Source organism: Beta vulgaris, chromosome 8 (assembly GCF_026745355.1).
Source record: "Beta vulgaris subsp. vulgaris cultivar EL10 chromosome 8, EL10.2, whole genome shotgun sequence".
Classification (NCBI taxonomy): domain Eukaryota; kingdom Viridiplantae; phylum Streptophyta; class Magnoliopsida; order Caryophyllales; family Amaranthaceae; genus Beta; species Beta vulgaris.
In genome coordinates, this window is record NC_079209.1 from 3,913,622 (window position 1) to 3,940,433 (window position 26,812).

General features: G+C 34.8%; 2 protein-coding genes across 3 annotated transcripts; both read right to left on the minus strand.

Annotated features, from left to right (window-relative positions):
* Positions 1-1,548: 1,548 nt before the first annotated feature.
* Positions 1,549-11,401, minus strand: LOC104900712 (monothiol glutaredoxin-S17). The gene is made up of 3 exons (XM_010688204.3): positions 10,915-11,401; positions 4,647-4,721; positions 1,549-3,077 (listed from the first exon to the last, which is right to left on the minus strand). The coding sequence occupies exons 1-3, from the start codon at positions 11,086-11,088 to the stop codon at positions 1,848-1,850; spliced, it is 1,479 nt and encodes a 492-aa protein (XP_010686506.2). The 5' UTR covers positions 11,089-11,401; the 3' UTR covers positions 1,549-1,847.
* A 1,792-nt stretch (positions 11,402-13,193) lies between these two features.
* Positions 13,194-24,605, minus strand: LOC104900713 (hypothetical protein). Of its 2 annotated transcripts, none has more exons than XM_048634633.2 (13): positions 24,455-24,605; positions 24,237-24,279; positions 21,756-22,471; positions 20,413-20,438; positions 18,455-18,517; positions 17,205-17,278; positions 16,511-16,716; positions 16,052-16,134; positions 15,863-15,919; positions 15,314-15,381; positions 15,126-15,238; positions 14,981-15,045; positions 13,194-13,498 (listed from the first exon to the last, which is right to left on the minus strand). In XM_048634633.2, the coding sequence occupies exons 3-13, from the start codon at positions 22,459-22,461 to the stop codon at positions 13,382-13,384; spliced, it is 1,578 nt and encodes a 525-aa protein (XP_048490590.1). In that variant the 5' UTR covers positions 22,462-22,471; positions 24,237-24,279; positions 24,455-24,605; the 3' UTR covers positions 13,194-13,381. The 2 variants fall into 2 exon arrangements, with proteins under 2 accessions (XP_048490590.1, XP_010686508.1); XM_010688206.4 differs by having other exon boundaries at positions 15,126-15,235; positions 24,455-24,604.
* Between the last annotated feature and the right edge of the window lie 2,207 nt (positions 24,606-26,812).

Here is a 26,812-nt window from a genome sequence, read left to right on the forward strand (position 1 = left end):
ACTTCACAGGCACTTGCCCCTCCCTGTACACAACCATATAACTCTTTGCATGTGTGGAGAGATCAATCATGTAGAAGACTACGATGTTTCTCTAAGCCATGCAACTTCAACTCAGTAAGCTATCGAACTTTTCCTTAGAAGTAAAGTTTCTTATTTTCATTTGTAAGACCATTTAGGATTTCTTATTGAGAAAGCACGTCCTAATTTCTTTTTTACTTTTCCTTCTAAGAAAAATATGTTCCAAAGTACCAAAAAAGAAGAAGAAAAGAACACTTTTCGACCACAATATAATTTTATTTTCAACATAGCGGTTAAGAAAACTTGTTACTTTTGAAGTAAAGAAATTTATTTAATGGACTAAATATATAATAAGAGCAATTTTAATGGTGTTAATCGGGGACTTGCTAACAAATAAAAGAAATGTTAAACAACTCGCTCAACTATTGGAGTAAGTAGTTGGAAATTAATCTGCTAGTCAACATTACTCTTCCAAGCGAAATTTGCAAAACATATCCAGCGAGCCCAAAGTAGTTAAATAGTGAGCACCATTTTGGTGCGTGAATTTCACAGGCAAATGGTGCGGAGAACGTATATCACGCATAACAATTTGCTGAGAAGTAGTATATAGGTTGGACCCACATTATATATTAATTAATCTTTCGACACTTATAGATAAAAATTCATGCACAAGCAAATGGTTGAGAATTTTAATGCACATCTTCATACACAAGCAAATGGATAGTTTTTTTTCACAATTCTTTTTATAGTTCTACAACTGTTTCCATTATCTTGATTAAAGTATGGCATTAAAACAACCTTTTTCTTTTTTGTACATGACCTGTAAAATTTTTAGGTGACCATGTATAAAACTGAAACAAAAAAGATAATGTACATGTGAAACATACCCAAACAAGAAGTAGCATTTAACTAACTAATTAGGAGTTCGTAGCTTAAAGTGAAGTCATCTAAGCAAATCTAGATTGCACCATTAACCAATTTTCTTTTTGCTTAACTATTGAAAATTAGCTAAGAAAAAGTGTCGTGATGGCACTATAATAGACTATAATAGAAAACAAAGCAAAAAATTATCACTTGAAAAACAAAATACAAGACATTTGAGCATTCCTTAGAAGAGAAAGTATAAAATATGACAGACGAAGTGAAACAAAGAAACAAAGTCACAAAGAGGAACTGTGATGACAAGTATAAATAACTGCTGAACTCATTTTAGATAAAACCAATTACTCCCTCTGTTTCAAATTATAAGGCATTTAAGCTAAAAAATTTTGTTTCACAATATAAGGCGTTTTACATTACCAATGTAAAATTAAAAGCAATTTTATACTATCAAGATAAGATTATAAGTTATTTTCTATTATCAACACAATATTTAATGTCAATTCTTATTACCTATGCAAATCTAACTAAAACTAACTAAATTATTAATATGCGTAAAAGTGGTTTACATGCCTTATAATTTGAAACGGAGGGAGTAGCTTTTAGCGAACTTATTTTTGCGGAACTTAACTTCTTGTTGTTGGACAACACTTTTCGCAAAACTTTCACTTATTTTTACTGAAAAAATAAGTTGAATAGATCATAGCCTTACTACAAGTCTACTTATACAGTATTACTCTTTTAGACTATCACCACCAAACAGCTAAAAAGAAAGCAAACCTGAAATGCCAAACATCAACGGTTCACTACACAGCAAAGTGTACTACTAAGAACATGTATATTGTTGGGAAAAAAATCACATCTGGCTATTAATCAACATGTAAGCCTACTGTGTACTCACGCTGCTGACCCGTATTATTTTCGACATCCTGTAACTCACATAATGGCATCTACTCCGAAAGGGTTGATTTCAGCTCTCCACTGTTCTTCATCTCCAAAATGATGTCACAGCCTCCTATAAGCTCCCCCTTGTAGTAAAGTTGAGGATAAGTAGGCCAATTAGAGAACTTTTTCAGCCCCTGTCTAACTTCATCATCACTCAAAATATCGAAAGATCCGAATGTCACACCTTCCTCTTTCAAGGCATTCACCACCTTTGAGCTGAAACCACACTTAGGAGCATCAGGGCTACCTTTAATAAACAGCATGACAGGTGAACTGTTGACCAATTTCTGCAGACGTTCATCGAACGATTCACTAGGAATAATAATCCCTTTCTCGGCCAAGAGCCTCCTGAGTTGACCACTTTTCTGCATTTCCAGCACAACATCTGACCCACCAATGAGTTCACCTTTAATGTATAGCTGGGGGTAGCTGGACCAGTTTGAATGAACCTTGAGCCCTTTTCGAACATCTTTATCGGTCAAGACGTCAAAAGTCATGAATTCCACCTTTTCTTGCTGAAGAATCTCAACCACTTTTTGGCTAAACCCACACTTTGGTTCTTCTGGTTTACCTTTCATGAAGAGCATGACAGAACTGGCGTTTATGAGGGTTATAAGGCGAGAAGTCAAAGATGTGCTTAAGCCAGTTGAAGCTGATACACCACCCTCTCCACTTCCAGAACTTAGTGGTTTGCTATCAGTGGAATCGGGGGTCTCTACCTCATGATCTCTGAAAACATCTTTCAGCTCACCACTCTCATGCATAGATATGATTATATCACACCCACCAAGAAGCTCACCTTTGCAGTACAGCTGAGGATATGTTGGCCAATTGGAGAATTTCTTCAATCCTTCTCGAACTTCTTGGTCAGCTAAGATATCAAAGCTTCCAAACTTGACTTTCTCTTCCTTCAAGATGTTGATAACTTTCTGACTGAAACCACATTGTGGCTCTTCTGGGCTTCCTTTCATGAATAGCATAACTGTATGAGAATTAATCAGCTGTTGAAGTTTCTTGTTGAGTCCATCAGTGCGAACAGATTGGGTAACCAGTGGAGATGTCCTATTATCTTTAGCAAGTTCTTTCACTGTTTCAAGGATAGTGGATCCTGCAGCCAACCCAAGACTGGCAGGTGCAGCGGGTCCGTCAGGGTTAACTGATCCAGCAACTTTAGAGACTTTGTTGGCCAAGCTGGATGGATCTGCTCCCTCCAATGTATCAACTGCCTTGCCACCCTAATGAAAAACGAAAGAAGCAAAGCATAATGGTTCAATTAGTTGAATAACTTTAATGACTTTAAATTAAAACCATCTGGCTAGAGCCCTGATCTGTCTGGTGTTCATCTATAGGCCATATTGTACCCATCGACTTTTGATGGTGGAATAAAGCTTCAGGTCATAGGGTCATCAAATAGGAGAAAGCAGTGACTGTTTAACTGCAAGTATAGTCAGTTCTCCCCCTTTCCAAGGCCAACAAGTTTGTGAACACAAGCGCAGAAACTTTCTCCATCCTCCCTCTTTCTCAGCAAAGTTTTATCAGATTTGCAGGTGAAAGCATAGAAATGAGAGATAAAATAACCTCTCAAGTACTTCTTAGAGCACTATCTAGTATCTACGACCCTCAACCCGAGAAGTTTTATTATTTATTTTAATTTGACCTAATATTATCTGAAAAAGAAGTTTATGAATCCGCCAATCAACATAAGAAAAACGTTTTCTTTTTTCTGTGGTTTATAAAGATGCTAAAAGCATTGTTTGGCAATCTGCTAAATGGCTTGTAAGACCAGCCCGTAGTGTACTTTGTTTGTGTTAGCTGTTTAAGTCAGCTCTTATCACTGGGTCATTAAAAAGACTTTTGGTAAAATCAGTTATTAGTTGTTTATAGGCAAGATACACAACTTCTGACCAAAACAGCCACAAGCCAATGAGGAAGAAAGGCTGAGTCAGTTTTAATTATAGAATTATTAGCTAAAAAACTGGCTTTAATCAAACTATATATCATTTACCAGACATATTTCTGTTTGACCAAATAAAAAAGCCAAATGACGATGAAAAAGATGGTAAAAAGCCAATTATCAAACAAGGGCCTGTCATCTAAGCTGTGTTTGTTAAGGAGCACAAGTAGACGACGAGTACACACAGGTATCATCCAGAGTAAAACATAGCTTCCAAATTGGTTCTTCTTGTAATTTTGTTATAAAATAACTGAAGCTTAAGGAACCATGTGATAACAAAATCCTTTATAAATCACTATATCACCACAGCTCAAATCAGAGAAGCGAATGCCAAAATGTAAAAGCTGATAGAATTTGAAGGTATCCTGAATATTTACATATTCTATCAAAGTCTTAAAAGGCTATATCATCAGAACAATTCGACATAGAGACTCAGCATTTCAAATCAACATCACCAACAAAGTATACTCGCCCTGACCATTTGGACCATTTCCAACTACAATTGAACAAGCCACTGTTGGGGAAATCTTCATCTTTTGGGAGGACAAATTAAGTTTTTCTCTTGTTGTGAAATAGTCTGTCAGTCAGCTGCCATGAGATCAAGGCCTCATGGGTCTAGCCTCATACCAAAAACTCCTTTGCAATTGTACAAGTGAGGCTTAATACCTCTTACTTATCCCCACCATTCCCTGAGGAGGGACCCCTTTACAACCCTGGAGCTAATTAAATGATATGATACTGAAGTATTTCAGTGTCATACTCATACGTAGCACAAGGAGCATAGCAAATGATAACAGCCCAAACACCTAGCAATGTCAATTCATAAACTTATGAAAGATAGTGAGCTTACCTTAAAAAAGACAAAGTATGGCACGGCAGAAACAGAATAAGCCTCAGATATCTCTGGTTGCTCCTCAGCTTCAACCTACAAAAAAGGATACAGAAACCTCCTTTCACCCACATGTAAATGTAATGAATTGGAATCCGAGAAAAAGAATATAAAGAAGAAGGCAACTTCTGAATTGATGATAGTTATCAAGCTTTGGAGTGAGTTGACTCACTCTCCACTAAGCTAAACAGACTCAAACGACGCATCAATATTGGATGCTTTTCTTCTCTCTGCACTCCTCCATATGTAGACATATTTCCGTCTCTTCCTCTCTAATCTAACTAATTTTATGCATTTTACTTTTTAACAAAATTGTGATGCCATTTCCCATGTGACCCTTCTCTTTAACTTGTTCATTACAGTATAATCAACATTCCACACAAAGGTAACAAATTATTCAACATTATGCTCTGACAACTCCAGAAGTACATCCATAGAGATATTTTTAACACGAAAGATTTGAAATACCAAGGAAAGAAAGGTACTACAAGAATCATATATGATAATTGAGTTAATGATACTGCAATATTACGAAATATAATTTCAGATACACGATACAGGTGTCTAAGTGATAATAGCAGTAATCATCAGTCATCATTCATCAGGCAAAAAGGTGTTCTCTATGAAAACATGAATATCAGCATTTATAGAATAGTCTCACACTGCTACACCATCCACCTAAACGATTACACCACCGCAAACGCAAACCATTATTGCTACACCAAAGGCAGCACCATCTCCTCCACTTAAGACAACCACCACCATCCTGATCAAGTATTACCGCAAAGATATCTACCTTTAAGCAGTCACCGACAAGGTGACAACACCACCATCCAACACCCAAGAATGCCAACGGCAGCACCAGCATTCTATATCCCTCCCAAACCACCGAACACCAAAACCAGTGAAACTAGAGCACCCAACATATCTTCTTGTAACCAAAAGCCCAAAAACGAGCCGACCATCAATTACCTGCCCTCTTAGGCACTCTCTCACTGCCACAACCACCACTACACAACACCACAACCCAACATCCCAACAATAAAATTTAAAATTTAAAGATATGAGAGAAAATCTACCAAAGAAAGAGAAGATAAAAGCCCCCTTTAATATCACTAATCATGGCTTATAGATTTTTTAAAGACAGGTTAAGCATTGGGAAAAGGAACAATTTTTGGGGTACGCATTCCATCAAACTTCCTGCTAAAGGATGTGTCCGAATCATCACCATGAAAGCTCTAGGTAGGGAACCCTTATAGTCGGATTTGACCACCCAAATGATTTTCCAAGTGGACGCTGAGCAAATGAAGATGATGAGAGGAAGAGAAAATAATTTGGGTTAGAGGTAGAAAAACGGCATAAGAGAGATGGGGAAGAGGAAGAGCAAATGTGTTGGGGTTGGGGAGGGGGAAAGGAAAGGAAAGTGTAATACGGCATATGAGAGATGGAAAAGAGGTAGTTGGTGGGTAAATTAATTCCTTTCTCTAGTGAAACCAGATTTGGAAGTTTCAGGAGTCCTTTTCGCTGTTTTCCCTTTCTCCTATTCAAACCAAAAGGCCTTTAAGGCCTAAATTTCGATGCCAATCAGTGACTGCGAGACAGAGAAAAGCTCACTTCGAATTTAGAAATGCTGGAATCCGGACATCTGAATGCCACCCTCTTAAACTACCAGGAAAAACTTATTCCTTTTGCAATCCCTTTACAAGATGATAGAGTTGACAATTTGACATATCCAGTTCTGTCTCTAAAGATCAAAGACACTAGCCTTTTACAGAGCCATTGAAAGTCCTTTCCTAAGCCAACCTCCTTTTCTCCAGCGCTAACTCAAATCCCCTGACAAACACTCTGCATTCTTGCCACTCACTTCCCCTTGAAGAACAATAAGGCAGTGTGCATAGCAAATAATACTCTTCTAAAGATGAGTTATATAAAGTGATAACTTTTCCTTCTAAAAAACGAACAGTTTCATGTTCTTTATCACTTCCCAAAAAGTTATATGACATGCATCCAATAAAACTTGTTAGAATGAACTACCAGTTGACAAAAGCGGAAAAGAAAAAACAAGTAACGGCCACTTGATTCCCTTGCAAAACACAACCAAACATTTTTGTCAACTCTGAGGTGCATATGAAGTCTACCCCTGTATTCTTTGAATTACTTTACTTCAAGATTAAATTTTCTTTAACTCTACGCATAAATAAAGTAAAAGCTATTTACGTGCGTTTCAAACAAAGGTGCACCTTAAGTTAGCGTGACACATGCACTCGGTTTCCTGGCTCCTTCAGTTGACTTTTGTTTTTTTTCTGAACCCCAGTTTTCGTTGCAAATTGCAAAGACCAAAAATCCACCAAACGAAAATAATAGAGAGATGTCCAATCATACAATTCAAATTTAAAAAAAATAAATCCCACCAAAACCGGACCAACAGTAAAGCACTACAAGCTAGAAAATTCACCCTTTCTAACAATGATTTTTGACTAACAAAGTAAGCATTATTCCTTTACAGCTAAAGTAATCCAAAGATAGCAAACAAAAGAATGACTGCTACATGCCCTTACGCCTCTCGAAACTCATAAAAAATGAGAGACCTACAACTCTAAGGCAGTTGGCGTTCACACCCAACTTATCCAAGAGAAGTGGCGAGCTGTAACTGTTTCCAGTAAATATGGAGCTGACTAAAAATACAAAATCAAGTGGCTAAATATTCCCCTACTAGGAACACGCATGTCCAGACGACCAGACATATCAAGAGACAAAGCCTCTTCAAGAGTTAAACATGCAATACATCTCAATTTATTTGTTACCCAAAGGAAGGCTTTGGAATCTAAGCTTATTGTAGACGGCTATATAGGGAATCAGTAAGAAGATCACAAAAAGTCAATCAATAGAATCCTCTAGATAGAGATAGATAAGGTAATAAAAACAAGAATAGCACAAACTTAAGTAACTATTAATCATGTAAGCCCTCCTAAAGTGGAAAATCCGAAGACAACTAATTTCCACTGCCTTCCAAAAGTTAAGAGGAATGTCGTGAACTGAGGAAAGTTTATAAACAGCCAAAGGAAAAATAATGCTGGAGCAATTCGCCTGCCTATGGTTACTCTTGAGAAACAAATACCTCTTACAGGGAAAAATAACATAACAACACTTCTAAAATAGAATTCCACGGACTTCTACAGAAAACCTAAAAACTTACAAGCACATCCCACTCGTTCTTCTGAAGACCATACAAGCTTTAAATCATGATTATTAGATCAATCAAGAGGTTTTCTCTCTTTTCTATCCAACTTCAGCAAATGAACATGCAAAACAAGGCAAGAACATATGCTTATACCAAAATCTGACATGCAACCTGCATTCGTGAATGAAAACAAACAACCCAACTCCCTCCCCTCCCCCCACCACTCTCTCCAACCACCACCATACAGAAAGTGAGGAAGCAATGTTCAACTGGAAAATATTCTTCATTTAAATGTCATGTAAGATGTATAGCAATTAGCATGATAGAGTAGCGGGTGGGACATGAAATAAAAACTTGGTCGTTACGTTATGTATCACCCATTATGTAACCTATTTGAAATTGCCTTTCCGAGAAATATCGTTACATAACGCCACGATGAAAATCACGGCCTTCTCGCCACGATGTCCATCATGTAACGCTAACTTGCCACATTAGAACTTTTTTGCCGTTAATTCTGTTATTTGACAAAGTAAGAGAAAAGAAGAACATACATTGCAACTGGAAAAAATAATGTGCACACACACCAAAGAAGGAAAAAGAACGTGACCTAAAATTTCAAGTGAAGTAATGCATATGAATTAGCGTTTATATATGAATAAAGCACTCATGTTCTAAATAATTATTTACTCACCACATACGTTACCAAGCATATGATAAGTTTGCTCATCTTATGTTGAAGTAATACTTGTTAAACTTGAAAAATGCATAAGATATATGTTAATGTGATTTTTTTAAAAAAATTCACGTCGCGTTAACGCAATATGTTCTATTCATCCTATACAAGCCGCTTTCGTGTCATGGCAACCTAAACCACTAACTAACACGACCGCTTCTGTGATATTCTTCACTGGATGAAACTTTTAGTGAAGATGAGTGGCAATACTTCTGGGATACTTCCTTCATTCTTATTTACTTGCAAGTTTTAAAGTTTACTTGAAACGGTACCTTGATATTTCTTCTCTCCATCTCTCTCCTCATCACATGGGTCACCCTTTTCTCTCAATGTGTCTCTCTCCTTACCTAAATTATTGTGTCACTCCCCATGTTGCAACTATAGGAAGTAAGAATCAATACAATATCGGAAGCAAGGCAATTGCTCTTAAGGTGGAAGTCATTAGGTATCAAATCAATGATAAACACTGATAAAGGAGACACTGAAGCAAAACAAAATCAAGCAAAGTCTTTCAGGATCCATGTGGACGACCATTGAAGGATCTATGTAAGGAATAAGGATCAACTCATGTTTCTGACCCCATCCTATTGAAATAAAAAAGGCTTTGGCATTGTTGTAGTGATCTAAAAATTCGACAAAACGCCAATTTCAGTACATTTTGATTGGTCCGACTTTTGTAAAGGCGTGGATAATATCCAATAACATTCCCCTAGCATGATTTCCATCAATACAAGCGTATGTGTAAATAATAAATCTGAAAAATTAAACTCGATTCCATGAGTTATCACTTATGAGCCTCTCCCACACTTGTCTTCTCAAAGTTGGTCTAAGTATCATGCTCTATTCAGTCCATCTCAAGCTAAGTCATCACCCCTCAAACAAATCATTCAATATATTATGCAGTACAAACCATATCTATACCCCTTCTCTTCTCTCTCTCTGTCTTGACACCTAAAAAGAGGTGCACCATTGCAACTGGAAACATGATAAAGTAGTATTCCTACTCCAAACAAACTCTATGTGTGACTATATCTCTAAACAATCTATCATTGAGATTTATGTTACTCAAACTCTTCAAATAATTCAAAGAATGTCGGATACTAGTAGGAAAAGCTCGACACTTGGGTTCTAAAATTGTATGACTGGATACTGTCAGATGAGTGTCTAGACTTGTTTTTTGGAGAGTGATACGACACACCTTAAGTGTGGGGGAGTAGTGTGTTCAATGGATGGTTAACATGGTCAACAATGGATGGAGAATTCCACCTAACATTTGCAAAAGAAATATAGAAATAAAATTATAAAAAAATCTTGGCATGATAAGGAAAATAAAGGCATAGAGTCAGTTGTGTATTGCTTTCCGGAGAAGTGTGGGTGTCGTGTGGAAATGTGTAGTATCTAATGCGTGCCCCACATCTTGTCATCGAATTGGAGTGTCACAAGTAACATAGGTTAAAAATCCCTCCTATGTAACATGGAAATGGTTGGGGTGTTTGAAAACACAAAAAACGTCTCGAAAACAAGGAAAATTCATGTTCTAGCTATTTTTCGGCTCCGTTGACTCTAAATCAGGATTTCGAGAAAAATAATGCAACCAAGGAAACCTCAAGTCAGTGCCAAACAATTCCATGCTTCAAATAGTCCTCCCTTGTAAATTAAATTTTGGGAAGAAAGTTGGATCTATAAATTTCGCTACAATCTAATCTTAACAGCTTAATCTTTCAGGTCGAAATGGACCTTATAGCTAACTTAAATGCCATCTATGCCAACTCCATTTATATACCCAAAGAAAATACCTTTAAGCAAACCCCGTAGAAAAACCTTTAAGCTTCTAAAAGCAACAAAATATAACCCACTTCATAATGCTCACACATAGGTCACAAATCAATACCAATTCCACATACCTAAAACGACAATAATCATAACATAACAAAAAATATCAGAAATTGACAAATTTTATAGTAAGCAGCAAGTGAAAATGGCATCATCCCCAATAAGGAATAAACAATCATCAAATCAAATTCACCACAAACTATATTATTCAATCAAAACCTAACAAACCCAACATCATCATCATCAACATCAACAACAACAACAAACCTTAGTACCAAAATGATTTAGGGTCGGCTAACCTGAATCATCACAAGAAATCATTTTTATGCAAATATAACAAATACCCAACAAAACCCACAAAAAAAAATCATACTGAATTAACTTTTTGTACAAATTACAGCAAACATGAACTCAACTTCTCCCCAAAAAACATATAAATATACTAAAAATTCTAAAAATAAAATAAAAGAGGAGAAAAATACCCTGAAGAAATGGGCATGAGGGAAATCAGTAGAGAGGTGAGAGAAAACTTGGTCCATGTGTTTGGAAGCATCACACCAAGTTGCCCAGAAATGTAAAATTACTGAAGTACCCTCATTCACTGCCTTCTCAAGCTCTTCTTTTGACTCCACATTCTTCACACTTCCACTCCCCATTGATTTGATTTTTCTCTCTCTTATGTTCTTAAGATGAGAGAGAGAGAAAGAGAAATATTTGGGTGATGAGGTTTTATAACTTTCAACAACAACAACAAAAAAACCTAAGAGAAAAATACAAGTAATTGAGAAATGAAAACAACAGAGAAAGAGAAAAAAAGAGATGGTTTTTTGTTGTCAGTAATTATTGGAGTTGAAGAGTCTAAGTGACAACTACGAATATTCGATCTGTGCCGTGAATTTTCTTGGCTGAAGCCTCTGATGGTTTTGAGCACTGTCACGTATTTAGTTCCAGAAGGTTCTCTTTCTTTAGCTTTTGAAGAAATTGACAAGAGTCATTTGAAGTAGGGCCTGGGGTTTGGGGGGGTGGTTATTTCGTCACAAGCCCTTTAGAATCCGACTCGATTCGGAGAAAATAATACTTCATCCATTCTATTTTTAAATAAAACGAGTTTTTAGGTCCGGATAATGTCTCGAATAGTTATATTTTTCATCTATTAATAATTTCATTTTAAATTGATTATACCAAATAATATTTGGTGTAGTGGTAAATGTATATTAATTCTAAAAAGAGAAAAAAGAAATCAAATAAGAAAATTAAACTTTATGGCTAAAAGTAGGCATTAACTGCCACAATACTAATTACAACACATATCTATAATTTTGTGGAAACATGAATGACTAAAAGATGTTAGATTAGATGATAAATCTTTGAAAATCGTTACTTGAGGTCAGGGGTTTGAACCTTTACTCATGTATAATAGCAAGAGGTTACGAGTTCAAATCTTGTTGTAAGCTAATTTTACTTTTGTTAATTGACATGACTTATGTATATATTGGACAATTTTAATGGAATAACAGAGGTGTCACGTGGCGTGTATATATTGTCACACACGCCTTTTATATTTGTATAGATAGATATAGAGTTTTGTCACTCATTTAGTGAATAGAAAGATCAAAAGAACTAAGTGAGTAACATTTCAGTTATTTTAAAACATCTGTTTCACTAATTTTATAATGTAGGAAGTATTACAATTTAAAGTGAAGATATGATTTTGAAGTTTGTAGGAGGTGAAGTTTATAGATCTGAATCATCGTATTCCATTATTATTGTCAAATGGTCAAATGATAGACTGAAAGTATAATCAAAATAGGATTATTATGTTAGCAAGACTAATTAAGTAAATACACTCCTTCAGCTTATTAGGGTGCACAATTTTAGATGATAATTTGTTTTGTTATCAATTGTTTTTTATTAAAGAAACGTAAATGTGATACGAGTTTAGACTTTGGAGTATTAATTTATTTTAAGAAAAGAAAATGGAGGATCACGTTTGGATATTGGAAAGATTAAAATAACAATAGGCCATGCTCAAATATAAAGATGTTTAATAATATAGGGTGGATGGAAATGAAAATTGTAAAAAGTAATATAGGATTAATGGATCAAGGAGCTTAGTATTTTTTTTTTTCTATAAATTTGTTTTTTGAGATTGTAGACACAACTTTAAGATTCTAATATGATTAAACAACTAGTTATTAGGCTCGGATTATGTCCCGGGTAAGAAAAAATTTATTTTATTAATATAATACTTTATGATAATAACACTAAATACAACTTAACCTAGTGGTTAACCTTAGTATATATACTTGAGGTCTTGGGATCAAACCCTATATTATGCAATTTCTTATTTTTTTTTATTGTACATGGATTACATGAACTAAAACTCTCTAGGGAAAGCACCACGTGACACAATTTCTTATTTTCGCACGCCTTTTAATATATTTGTATAGATAAGTTCAAACAATTTAGAACTCTTCGTGCAAAGTATGATTTTTGTGTGCCAATTATTCTTGTTAATTGATTACATGGTGCTTCAAATTTTAAATTAACAAGTGCTAAACCCCCTAGTAAATAAGACCCCAGGAGATGTTTATAGAGCTCAATAACATCAAAAAGAACTAACTTAAAGATACAGAAATAGGGGGAACTCAAAAGGATCAAACTTCCATTAACATGGTGGAAATTTCATCTCATATCATTTACACTACAAGATGGCAAAATTTCTCAAAGAATGAACAGAACTGCAGTTTAGTAAAGCTCATAAAAAAAATTATCCTCCCATTTCTGAAAAAATATTTCGGCGCCATACATCAGAACCTTAAGAACCTACAACCTGCTAAAAGAATGACCATGTATAGGATTGTTCATGTGTGATTATAAGCCAAAGGAAAAGTGGATGCATTTTTATGAGCCAAAACATGTATAGTTTTCTGCAAAACATTTATGTTATCATTTTGTACCAAAGCTAAGGCTTCTTCGGTTGATTCTATCTAAGCGTATCAGTATTGAACTAGTATTCTCATCTTCGATCCACTTGATAGCTTCCTTCTCCAAAAGCTTTAGAATCTGGCACATAAAAAAGGGTAAATGTCAGCTTATAATCAGCTCTAATTATTTCATCCACAAACTACGTAGTCACAGTAACACAGCAGCCAATATAAGATCGTACGAGAGAAGAAATTTTGCCTATGATTCAGAAGAAAGATCTCTACAGAGAAAAACAAAGTAGCAGTTCCACATTGCAGTACCTTTCAAATGTTATGCATTTATAAAAATTATTAGTTTACCATCACTCAAGGCTATCTAACAAATATGTTCCCTGAAGAGGGAGATATCTAGAGCGGAATGATAGAAGAACATTACTTCCACAAAATTGCCTCCACTGACCTGAATTTTGGGCCTTTTACAAAGATTAATACGAAAACTACCTATTTATTACATCCAAAAGCACAAAAAATTTATTTTTCTACATTAACATTGGAGGCAATCTCATAAATATGATAATAGTCGTGTTAGTACAGCTGTGTTGTCTCTTTTATCATATCCAATATCTAAAGATTGTATCTAGAATGACTAGGAAAAGTGGAACAAGACCAGATACGTCCTCTGTTTTTTTAGTTGCAAAGATATTCATTTTTAGGTGTTTTTATTTAAATGCAACATTTCCTTTCTTGGTAAAGGTTTTGGGGAAATTAAATTTGACCATCTTATCCTCACACTACCTAGCTCACATGCAAAAATCAAGGGCAATTGGGTCGAATTTTACTCTTTCCTCTTTCCTTAATATTTGTGCACAAAGGCATTTATCGCAACTAAAAAACAGAGGTAGTATAATATTGATCGTTATGGGCAAATCCAAAGCTTTGTAGATAGTGTCAAGTTCGTGCCAGTGGTTATAGACTGCGCAAAGTGCAGGTTTTGTGTAGGTCTGTAGATGTTCGTCGGGTTTGGAGACTGTCAAGAAGGTTCAGCTGGTGCTCGACTGCTCATGCATAGCAATAGGAAGTTTCTGAGGCTGAGACACGACCATGCATGAGAGCGCACCAATTGCACAAAGGGGGTCAGAAGCATCTGATCGTTCCTGGACTAGTGTCACGCCGTGCCAAATAGGAGAGTTAAACTAGTTTTTTTTAATCAACCTACTTGTTTCCTAGTTGGAGTCTACTCAACTCTTTTATATAAGACGTTGGGATGATTGTATCTGAACAGAGAAGTGGAGAAAGTCCTAGTGCATTGTCATGGTTTTCCTGCCAGTTCTCAGATTTTCACATTGATCCTTGCATGTGTTGATGTACTATGTTTTTTGTGTTTTGCTGTGTAAAGAATATTGCTTGTTAGATTGTAATATTGGATAGTCATTATATCCCAGATCTTGAATCTATGAAAACTTTGGACAAGCAAAAAGTTCTAGCCAAACTAGCACAAAGAATATAGTTTGTTGGATTGTAATATTGGATGGTCATTACTCATTATATTCCCGATCCTGAATTTATGAAAACTTTGGACAAGCAAAAAGTTCTAGGCAAACTAACAGCAATTAAAGCTCACCAGTCGCTTGCGCTTTTCAACATCTCGATCATCATTCCCAATAATAATTTTCAGATTCCCGACCACTGAAAAGAAAAGTACATTTCAGGTAATAGCTACATGCACTGCTGCAACGAGAAAAGGTTTAGACAAAGTGATGACTTACATGGGATGCCAGAGAGTGTACGAAGGTGAATTTTAACCAGACGTATTGCCTCTTTAGCATCATGATCTTGCAAGTCAAGAGATATTTCATTTTGCATCTCGCCATCCGCGCTACAATCATTAAAAAAATAAAGGTCGCATAGAGGGAAAAAGGCACCAAAGACCAACCATTAAAAAAGAAAAACTTACCTGGTCTCAAAAATTTTTGTGGCCGATTCTTCGTCAGCTTCACGAGCCTTTTCATAAAAGAACTGTCCCTATATTTGGAATAAAATGGTAGAACTCAGTTACTAATGCCAAAAGCATTTTGGTTTAAAATTTAACAACAGCCATGAAAAACTACTTTCATTTCAGAAGAGTTAACTTCAATTTTAGACAACTTAACCAATTAATTGCGGTGACAGTTATCACAACATGGCAATATTCAAAAACATCCAACCCTTGTTAAAAGAATGAATTTTCGAACAGCGTTATACAAATATATGCTTCCCTCTGTGTATATATTAGCATAAATAGCACAATTACAAGTTTCACCAATAAAGACATTTTTAAATCCAAGTCAAAATTACAAGTTTCACCAATAAAGACAGTTTTAAATCCAAGTCAACCAATGGAACACAATTCACGAAATGATGTTTAAGATTTTTAGTATTATGCACACAATTATTCTTGCCCCATCTTTTACTAATCGTCGATAAGCATGAACTTAAACCTGTAGAGAGAAGAAATGATTCCAACCTTTTCCAGCATTAACAGTGCTTGACCACGATCACACCGCGCAAAAGCTTCTGCAGCCTAATAGGAAACTCATAAACACTTATTAGAATCTAGCTTCAGAGACTTGGGGAAAACAATGTTACACCATGAACAAGTAAAGAATTTCTCAAAGATTTCATGGGTGTCAAAAGTTGCAAAATAGAAACTTACAGCTTTATAATATTCCTTCATTGTTTCACGGTGTTCTTTTACAGCTTTGCGAAGGATATGATAGCTACCCTCGTCGGCATCATCTAGATAACAGGAGGTTATGATATGATCAGAAAAAACTGGACATATCTTCAGGTGTCAGGTACCCAAGCACAGAAAATAAAGTTGAAGGGCTTCTTAATACGATACCAGGATGCTGAATCCTCTATCACATAGCAAAATTTAATAGAGGCACAAACGGTTTAGCTATTTCTCAATATCCCCAAAAGAAAGCAAGATTTTTAAAAAATTGAATAATGGAATTGAAAATGTAATCCTCTGTGATATATAAAGATTGATTCATCCGTCACCTACAATCTTATTTCATAGTTCAGTATGCAGAAACTTTGACAGAAAAAGCTATAAATTTGACTGCCCAAACATATTGAAGTCAAACAGGGACCATATATATCAACTTACAGTCCTCAGCAATGTCCTCCAGAGGCTCAGTCACCACTGCCCCGTTTGCCCTGGATCTCGTAGCTGAATCCAAATGAGCACTGACGGTCAAATCTGGTTGCTCTGTAACATGAAATACTGCACTTGAAATGTCCTTTTGCTGCTCATATCTATCAGTAGGTTGCCTTGAAGATACTAAATTGGTTCTCATGGTTTTGCTCCCGTTACTGCCCAAAACAACTTAAAGAGGTTGGTGAAGCTCAAGAAAACTCCTATACTCTACCCAGGGCGGAGAGATGTCTCTAGAAAGTAGAAACTTGTATACTATTAAATCCAGTTCTCTTCACCTGATATATACTGAACTTGAATTACATTTACTGATTGAACCTGAATCTTACTGACTAAAGCTAAAATTTACTGATTGAAACTGGTTTTTACCAATTAAAAGTTAATTTTACTGATTCTTTGTTGTTTATAATTATTGGTTTTACTAATGCAAACTGATTCTCACTGATGCAAACTGATTCTCACTGATAAAAGATGATTTTTACTGCTTAAAATTGATTTTTACTGATTAAACTGATTTTAGTTGAAGATATCAGGGCCTTAGCGTAGAATTCTTTAGTTCCCTGTATCAGACTTGACTTCCTTGTGTTCAAAGTAAAAGACAGAAAAGGTGGAGCAACTGGCAAAACTGAGAGGATTAGGAGTAGACCTTTTAGCAGACTTTAGTTTTTGCTGTGGGTTCTTAGATGACAGACTTTTGGAGTTGGAATGCAGACCATTATCCTGTAGATTTTAAGCAGATAAAAAAAAAAAAATCAAACTTAGAAATCAAAAAACCAAAGAATCTTGTTCATTTAAGCAGGCGAACCACCCATGCTCAGTGAAACCGCAACTCCCTCAACATTTCTTGTTCGTAAAAATTAATTCAATCACGTTCCATGTAGGATTGCCATCTAGTTTCAAAAGTTTGACGGTTTGAAAATGGTCTACGACTCAATTGGGTTCATGGCTTATAGCTTATTGGCATTAGCCAAACAGCTAACTTAGAAGTACTTAGTGGACTAAGCTTTCAGAAGGAGAGAAAGAGGGGGGGGGGGGGGTTGGAGGGGTGAAGAATATGAAAAGCTCGTGGAAGGAGCTAGCAAAGATAGCTAATAAATATTGCTTTCCACATCTACCCTTGCTTTAAAGTTTAAGCGAAATGAAACCTTGTGTCACATTGCATTAGCATTACACATTTGAGTCACTTCAGACTTTCCATGATTCCATCTAACTAAGAATAGCTAATTTGCTTAACACATCCATTTCGATTAGTAAGCTTAATAGCCATCAGCTAGTTGTAAGATCGCTAATGACTAACAATACAACTATGAACTATCAATAATCTTAGTATTGTCTCTGCCAATCAGATCCATGAGCCCATGACTTCCTGATACGAACGAGTTCTAGACTGGGGAGATCCCTAATGTCACAAAGTAGTCAAATAGGAGAACTATTTGGACAAAATGGGAGTATGACTTTTCTAGTAATGCCATTATTTCTATGCCTATTTCCGTTTTTAGCTCTTTTGAATTTTGATTCAAAAGTTGAGGGAGACACCTCCATTGTTGTAAAAAATAAAGCCGCATTATATTATTGTATCAAAACCCATTTCAGCCAAAGCCTCACTACTGGCTATTGTCATCACAAGCATTAAAAGGGACCAACCTAACAACAAGAGCAGCTTGAATTTTTTTCTCTGTTTTTAAGATTGCATTTCCATAGATGATGAGGCAGCAGTTAATGCAACTAAAGAGGTTATAATTTGGCCATTTAAGTGACCTTGTCTTTCCAATCTTGGCATTATGTAAGAATAGTAATAAAATTAAAAAAAAACTTGAACAACTGATTTTGATAGTACTGTCTACAGTTTAGACAAAAGCCTGAATAAGTGGAAACAATATCAGATAATATACGTACCTCACATAAGTTATTTCTTCTGTCAAGAGTTGCAGCCGTAAGATCTAGCAATGTCTCTAAGCTCTGCTTATTTAAGAAAACATAAACGTGTATTAATATGCTATACAAAATGAAAATATTAGTCTGCGTATATTAGACCACTAAAACAGCCATTGAGTAAGTACTTTAAGGCAGAACTAAAAAACAATCTGACAGATGCTTCCGTCACAAAAGGCTTTTTTTTTGTCCCTTTTTAGTGAATGCTTTGACACATACCAAGCTGATTTGTTATATAAACTCGACATTGAGACGCCATATGTACAGCATATGACTCGCTTATGTTTGTGGGCGAAGATGGGTTGAGGAGATGAAGTGCATTTTCTTCTGAATTTCATCTTAGAGTTTGCTTTTCTTTTTCTTTTCTTTTTTTTGGGCGGGCGGGGGGGGGGGGGGGGAGGGGGGATTAAATGGTATTCACTGAGATTACTTTAGGTTGATCCACTTTCTCTGTTTTTAATTTTGTTGTTGCACTTTTTCCACATATTGATGGACAAAGCAACTAGTATGGCTTAAATGGATGGTTTTTCAAAGCTCCCATTATTGCTCAATCTTGTCCCAATGGAAGAAATAAAAGGTGATTGACTCTCTTCATATGATAAAGTTCTCATGAGTGACTCAAAATAGTCAGGTGGGGAGGTGCTAGACTCCACGCATAAATGCTTATGCTTGCCAGCTGGCTCAGCTGAGCTCAATTGAGTTGGGGAGTGTCGTACACCCGATCTATCTTGTTAATTGTCACTTGCTTAACACATTTTATCATAGGAAATTTTCAGTTACAGTTTTGATTGCTGCATATTGCTCTCTTTTACTCCCTTTGTCCTCAAACAGTATGCTGTTGGGTTCGGGCGCATATAAAGAGGTTTTACCGATCATGTATGCTTTATCGTAAATATAGTGGGAAATAATCATAGAAGTGATTGTGTGAGAGACATACATAGTGGAGGATCCAACATCATGTGGGATATAGGAGAGGGTACGAGAGAGAGAAGATTCCAAGGGTTAGGTTGGTAAAGTATCCATTACAAGTAACAGGAATAAGTTGTGGACATCCCAAAAAGGAATACAAAAACAATTTAGTGGATGGAGGGAGTAATTGCTAGATATTGTCCTTAGTTACAAATTCTACTATCCTCTTCCTGGATTACTATGCATATCTGATTCAAGACATTGGATAATTAGAATGCCTCAGTCTGGAAGCAAGTTTGACTCTTCCCCTTAAGAGCTACACATCACTTTAGAGGGGAATTTTACTTGAGACAGTGGCTCTCTACGGCGCCTCAAACTTGGTTCTACCACCTAGATAAATCCTTCCTATTGCTTTTATTTCTATCAACATTAAGTTGCACTATGTTAGTACCACTACAAGGTCTCCAAGCACAGTTTTTTCAGGTAGGACAACACATGATTAAATAGGTGATGTTCTTCAACGGGTCTGTGCTCATTGACATCTAACTATGTGACTAACACTTGCATTCTCCTTGGAGAGTCGGAGTTGAGCTTTCCATAAGCAGAAATTCTGTTCTCCCTCCAAAACTCAGATACAATCCCTAGAAAGAATGTTAAGCAACTTTTTTCAGATTGCTTTGTAATACTAGCTTGTGAATTTTGTATTCAACAACTCCCTTTCTTTTAAATGCAGTTAAAATGATATTTTGATTTACGCTTCTTAAATGAAATCTTAATTTTGGGATGTCTCGACCAGTAAGAGTTAATATAACATATCGTCATGCCCATGAAATACAAATGATCAACTTCAAGCCTATTGGTTACATAGAGAAAGGAAAAAAGGTCAATTAAAACCATGAAGCCTTGGACAATTAGTATGCATCAAAATGACAGATAGATATCAGCGTGGAGCAGGAGAGCCAAAAGTCAAAGAGAAAAAGGAGCATCAACAAGCAGAAAAAATAATGTCATACCTTCTTCATGTCATATTCACAACGACCTGACATTGAAGTTAAAAACTAATTAGCAGTTGAACATAAAAGAAAGATTGACTGAATTCTCAAGGAAAATGCACTAGGAGTGTTAGAAATATGCTATCATACGATCCAAATAACTTTTTTAAAAAATGACAATCAGAGACATAAACAGCTATCTAAACTTCAAGACAACACAAATAATCTATAACTTCTCCATCAAAATATATTGGGAAAGTCTACATGGTGATTGGTGACTGTGTCTTTTTAGTTACCCTTGGAAAAGATCTAATTTCACAAACGTAACTCTTGGCTACATTTGAATTCTTTCCAAATTCTATGAGCAACATTTGTTAAGAAATACGTTAACTCACATACCCAAAAAGAAAGAAAAGTAGAACTTTTAAAATAACTAATCCGTCCCCTTCCCTTCGAGCATTCACAAAAGACATGGTCAACAACTAAAAAATACACAAATTAAACACATAAAACACTCTTAATTGAATGGAAATGCACAACTCCTTTCACAATGAAAATGGATCAGTTCTTCTCAATTATTATCCAAGAATAAGTCAATCCCAAGCTAGCAAAAAGGGAGCAAAATTCTATTTGAGGACTTCATTTTTTGGACTATACATTGCTGCTGAATCTTAGTGAACCGAACATTAAGATGTTAGAGTTGTTCAAGGTATTTACAAGGTCATTTTAGAACTGCCAATCAAAATTTTAAGATTGAACACAGTTTCAACATATTAGAAGGATCCGACTGATTAACTACATCATCTATTGGTAGTATCCTTTTACCTCAAAAGTCTTTCATTAAAGGAAATTTTATCTTTTGACATAGCAAGTTTGGGTGAAATGATAAATGGATCTTACTATAAAACATACTTCAAGTTCATTTTAATGGTGCACAGATTCTAGACTCTCAAACTTCAAGCTCATTTTAATGGTGCACAGATTCTAGACTCTCAAACTTGGAAGTAGCATAAGTTATACATAAAGTCCATACTTTTATTTTCTTAGGTTATCTATAGAAAGTTAATACTTTATTGTTCTCTTATTCGCATCCCTGAACTTTATAAACCTATTATTACAATTCTAAAACTGTTTTATTTAGCATTAAATTTTCAACTTGTGACATAACATGCTTAGATGACACTCCAGTGCTTCCAAGATGGCCAGATGTTCCTCTTTTATAAAGATAATAAAGATTTTGTGCTCATTTTTAATTTTTTATTGTTATGTTATTACAAATATTGGTAGTGAAAGTTCGACCTTTAACAAAGGTGGCAAGTATTTAGATGAAGGAAGGGACTATGTAGCAAAAGAAGAAGTATTACCTAAAACTTGTCGAATAACACTTCTTTCCAGTTGAAATCCACTTCCAAGCATGTCAAACAGAAAATTTTCCATATCATCATTCAAAACGGCATTGTTTACTGATGAGGAACTTTCAGAAGAACCCGAATTAGCATCCCTCGTATGCAAAGATGTTTCAGAAGTATTGACAGGTACCGAGAAATGATTTGCCTCTGCTTTCAAAGGCTTTATCCCATTAGGATTTTCATTTGACCCAGCAATGCGCCAGACACAATTTTTTCCAGGAACAGTTGAAATGGTAGCCACTGAAGGTGCCTCTACTTTCTTAGTAATTGTCCCATTCGGAGTGCTCTTTGATCCAGCAACGCGCCAAACATAATTATTCCCGACACTACTAGTACTAGTACCCATCGAACCAGGACCGCTTTTCAACTTAGGCGCTATAGAGCTGTTCCTATTAGTATAAGATAACCTATTATAGTCATTGTTGATAATAGCTTTTGAAGATCCAGAAGTTATTGATCCTTTGGGTATATGGGTTGCATTAGCAGATGGGTGTGTCTGCTTCCCACACAGAATCTCACTAGCCATGTTAGCATCTCGGCCTGCCTTGTAAAAAGCAGAAGCAATCTCATTAAGAGAGAATGCGGAACCAAAAGTATTCAGTAGAACCTTCAATGCCTTGTCTTCATTATCAAGCTCTCTTGTAACTGACGGAGCCTCCATTCTCCTAAAGCTTCATAACCAAGAGCAAAAACATGACAATTTTTTAATGACAAATATCAAAGCAAAACCAATTCAAAACTCAATCATTTCAGCTATACTGCAGAATGGCACTAGAGCAGAACTAAGAACTAATATGACAACTAAAGAACTGAACAACCGCATGGTCCAGGAACAAGCCTGTAAAAGTAGAAATGGCTAGAGAGTACACAAAAAACACCTCCATGTTAGATTCAAAAATCACAAAGCACGTTTAATTCTGGCATCTCTTAACTCTAAGGCACTGTGTTAGCACATCCAGACAGAACTGGGAAGGGGTAGGTTGTACAAAATATAATACTGGAATAACATGCCTCTTCAGACCAAGTAGTCAAAACGGCAATCTGAAGTTTCATGTGTTCAATCACTAACTTACAAGATGTTGCAGCATAACATACTTTAATCCCCCCCCCCAACACACACACACACATGCCAAAAGAAGAAAAAATGCACGTGAAAGGGAAACACAAACAAAAAATTCGAGCAACCATCCGATCAAATCTCCTTACTGAGTGTAATATCCTAGAGTCCTTGTAAAAAGGAATTCAGACTTCAAACACAACATAAAAGCATTTCCTCAGAACGGCATGCTTTCATTAAAAATTCAGACATCGATTTAAGACCAGTTTTTTTAATGTAGAATGTATTTGGAGGTAGCCTAATAAATGGCAATTCCAAAAGGGAAAATTTCGCGTATCTTTTCCTCCTAAATTGGTGAATTAAGGAGCCACAAACAGGTAAATGTTCAAACTCAATAGGATACAAGAAAGTATTCCAAAGTAACTAATTTAACTCATGAAGATTAAACCACATAAGATTCCACAGTAAATGCTATTTACATAAAGGGTACGGATAGGATAACTCATATTAATTCTTCTTTATAGTCACAAGAGAGGCACAGGACAAACAGAGCTCACCTAATCTAATGTATCTAGTAAACTCGTATCCGAGTCTTTATCACTAGGCCAATATCTCTTTGCTTAGTGGTTAAATAAAATCATGCCATAGCAAAGGTGCTACAAAGCCATTCTAGAAGCACATACTAAGAGCTTGAATGTCAGCATGTAATTTCTGCGCGACGACGAGCAGTAGCACCACATGAAAAATAAACATTCTTAGTTTTCTCCTTGCACATTTGCCATTTTAGTCACATCTTGGGTGAAGGTTTTTTTTTATCAATATGCTTAAAAGGGTTTAGCAAAATGGCAGTACTATAAGAACAAAATATGCAACCATAAACCAAGAAACTCCTTACCAATTCTCTCAATTTTCTCAAGAAAAATTCTCCATCATTTTGTATATACTCTAGTTTCTCAATCCCAGTAAATATTTTTAGATTCCCTCATACTAAATTCCAAAATTTCTTTGAACTGTGCTATCACTCATCAAAAATCATACAACCAATCATAACACACAATTTTATGTTTTTACAAAGAATACAATCAAAATCAATGCATTTAATGACAATCTGATACTAAAAATATCATACAATTACCATTCATGCAAACCAAACCATAACCGGTAACATATGACTTCAATAAATCACACCAACTTCAGATATCCAAATCATAAAGATTGAAACTTTTTTTTACTAAAAAAGAATCAAAAATCATAGAGACTCTTCACCATTAATTTCAAATTCTTGCCACCAACTTCAATATATATCAAAATTCAAAAAAAATAAATAACCTGTAGTAAAAATGCATAAAAATGATAAAACATTGAAGAAAGAAACTTACTTTTTGTGACTGATGAAGAATTTCTGAGAGTAGGGCTTCCAATCTTCAAAACAATAAATAGAGATTTCCCCACTTTAGTAATTTGTATAATATATTCTTGTGGTACCAAAATTAATAATATAAACATAGATTACATTTGACAAAATTCAGAAAACACAGCATACATTATACTTTAAGACAAAAAGAATCAATCTTTGAATGAAAAAACTAAAAGCAACCTCAAGATTCTCTGCCCAAGCCAAGAAGCAATGACTAGTAGCAAATTTTACTAGGCGGTTGTTGCCAATTGTCACCCCTTTCTCATTTTCATGAGTTTTTTTTTTTTTTTTTGAGGGACTATTTATTTATTTTGACAGACATGAGTATTTATTTTCTCTGCTTTAAACCTTAACTAGCTTTCCACCCGTGCAAAAATGCACGGGGGGTTATGTAAAAATGATTTGGAGCCGTATATAATGTACGACAACATTATTTTTTATATTAAGTAGTTGTTTTTATTTGAAATATATTGAATCCGTGATTATTAGAATCCATATATTCAAGATTAAAAGAATATAAAAAGTAAATTTATATTTAATATATATATAAATCCTTTGTTACAACATTTTGAACTTTAAAAATGTTGTAATCGTGATATATACATTTATAATTACGTAAATGAAACAAAAAACACATTAAAATGCGGGGGAATACTTTGTTTATAAATTTAAGATTTAGGATGTTTCTCCAAAATCATGATTTGAATAGTAGCTGGTTGATTTCAAGTTTTCATAATCATATCGTGTATTAAAAATAAATTTTAAAACCGACTTACGACCCGTATGTTCAGTGATTGATGTAGCTAATGTCATGATAAAACATGTGACCAACCAACTTTTTTTTTTATTGTTTAACAAAGGTTTGCTTTCTCTTAGTTGGTTTTAGGTTGTAACTGTTTGCTCTAATTAATATATATTACTTGCTTAGCAAAAAAAACTTTCTTAAACAAAAAAAGTTAAAAGAAGAAGCTTTTGTTCTGCCTATCGTTTTATACAGAGGCTCATATAAAAACAAATCACTACTGTCACTCAATCATGCAACAACTTTCACTCCTTGCTTTCTGCAGTTTCGCTCAACTCCTCTCTCTTATTAAACTATCTTATTACAATTTTTTTTATGATATGATTATCCAAATTGTATTAAAAAACAATCTCAAAGTTTATATAGCATGATTTTCATCAAAGTGAATGGGGTTATCTCTAAATTTCTAAGTGAAAAAATTAATTTAAAGAGACAATCACTCAAGAAAATTATACAAATATGGCATTTTTTTTCTTGATTTGCCTTTTATTTCTTAATCACCATATGACCTGTTCTTTTCCATATTCTTTTCGATTTTTAGAATTGTATTGTAGAACAATTTCAAACTTCTATATTTACATTCCAACATACTCGTGAATGAGGTGTATCTCGTAATTTTAGGTTGAAATATTTATTATGGCCTTGTGATTAAAAAATTTAGAATCTTGTAATGAGAATAGTTTAAAACTGGCTTACGACCCTTGTGCTGTAAGATTATGACTTGTGAATTATCTATAATTAGTAGTATGATTGTTCTTATTTATTAGATCGTGCCTTATAAAAAATGGACCTGCTTAGAGTCATTTATTTAACTTTAACTAACTTTTTAGCGGTAAAACTTGTCTCATATACTTTAAACTCACGTAATTTTATGCCATTGGTCCTTATAGTCAATTTTAAATGTCTATATCAATTTCTTTACACACAAAATAAGTATAGCCCCCTAATACCATGGTTCTCATGTGTGAGTGGACATAATATAGCTACTAATAAATTTGATCGAAAATTTTTAGTATAGGTTTTTGACCCCTGCAAATTACATGGGAATGATAAATTTAAGATTTTATGATAGTTTCGCCAAAAATATGTTGTAAAGTTCATAAATATTTACCGAAATATTATAATTAAGCCTATGTATTAAATATTATTTAATCAAAGTAAAGAGTGATTACGTTTTCCATCATTTTTTAAAAAAAAAACATGTGAGTTTATTTATCAAATAGACAATATATTTCATTTATATATCTTTCATTAAGACGCTCCTTATGAAATTGGATCTAGATTTCGAGCACCAAGTCAATAACTCTTGTATGATTTTTAGTACTGAAATTATGATTGGTCGTACTGTTAGATATATCCAATAAAGGGCTCTTATGAGTTAACGTATAATTTTTTTCTTATTGTTATGCCAAGTCCACAAAAATATTCTTCAACTATATCTAAAAGCATACATCATATATCAAGTACGTACATTATGCATCAAAAAAGAAAAACCAATTTTTTAACCTGATAATTAGTTATGTATACATCAAAAAATAAAAACCATAGTAATATGTTTAAAAATTGTATTTGTTTTATATAACCTTAATATCAACTTATACAATAAGATATCAGACTTTATTTTCAACTCTTTATATCAAGCTTTATATACAATACTTTATAAGGTGTTACACTTTATAGCAAACTTATACAATTGTTTGTATTCAGATTATTCAGGGAACTTAAATGAAATATAT

Bases quoted from the DNA above. Each gene is read 5' to 3' on its own strand.
- LOC104900712 (XM_010688204.3), bottom strand. From the start codon at position 11,088: ATGGGGAGTGGAAGTGTGAAGAATGTGGAGTCAAAAGAAGAGCTTGAG. The intron at 4,722-10,914 runs GTATTTTTCTCC...CCTTTTTTGTAG, and splicing joins CTCATGCCCATTTCTTCAGG to GTTGAAGCTGAGGAGCAACC. The intron at 3,078-4,646 runs GTAAGCTCACTA...GTTTTTCATTAG, and splicing joins CATACTTTGTCTTTTTTAAG to GGTGGCAAGGCAGTTGATAC.
- LOC104900713 (XM_048634633.2), bottom strand. From the start codon at position 22,461: ATGGAGGCTCCGTCAGTTACAAGAGAGCTTGATAATGAAGACAAGGCA. The intron at 16,717-17,204 runs GTCTACTCCTAA...TGTTTTGGGCAG, and splicing joins AAACTAAAGTCTGCTAAAAG to TAACGGGAGCAAAACCATGA. The intron at 15,239-15,313 runs GTAAGTTTTTCT...TTTTAATGATTG, and splicing joins ACAAAAATTTTTGAGACCAG to TAGCGCGGATGGCGAGATGC.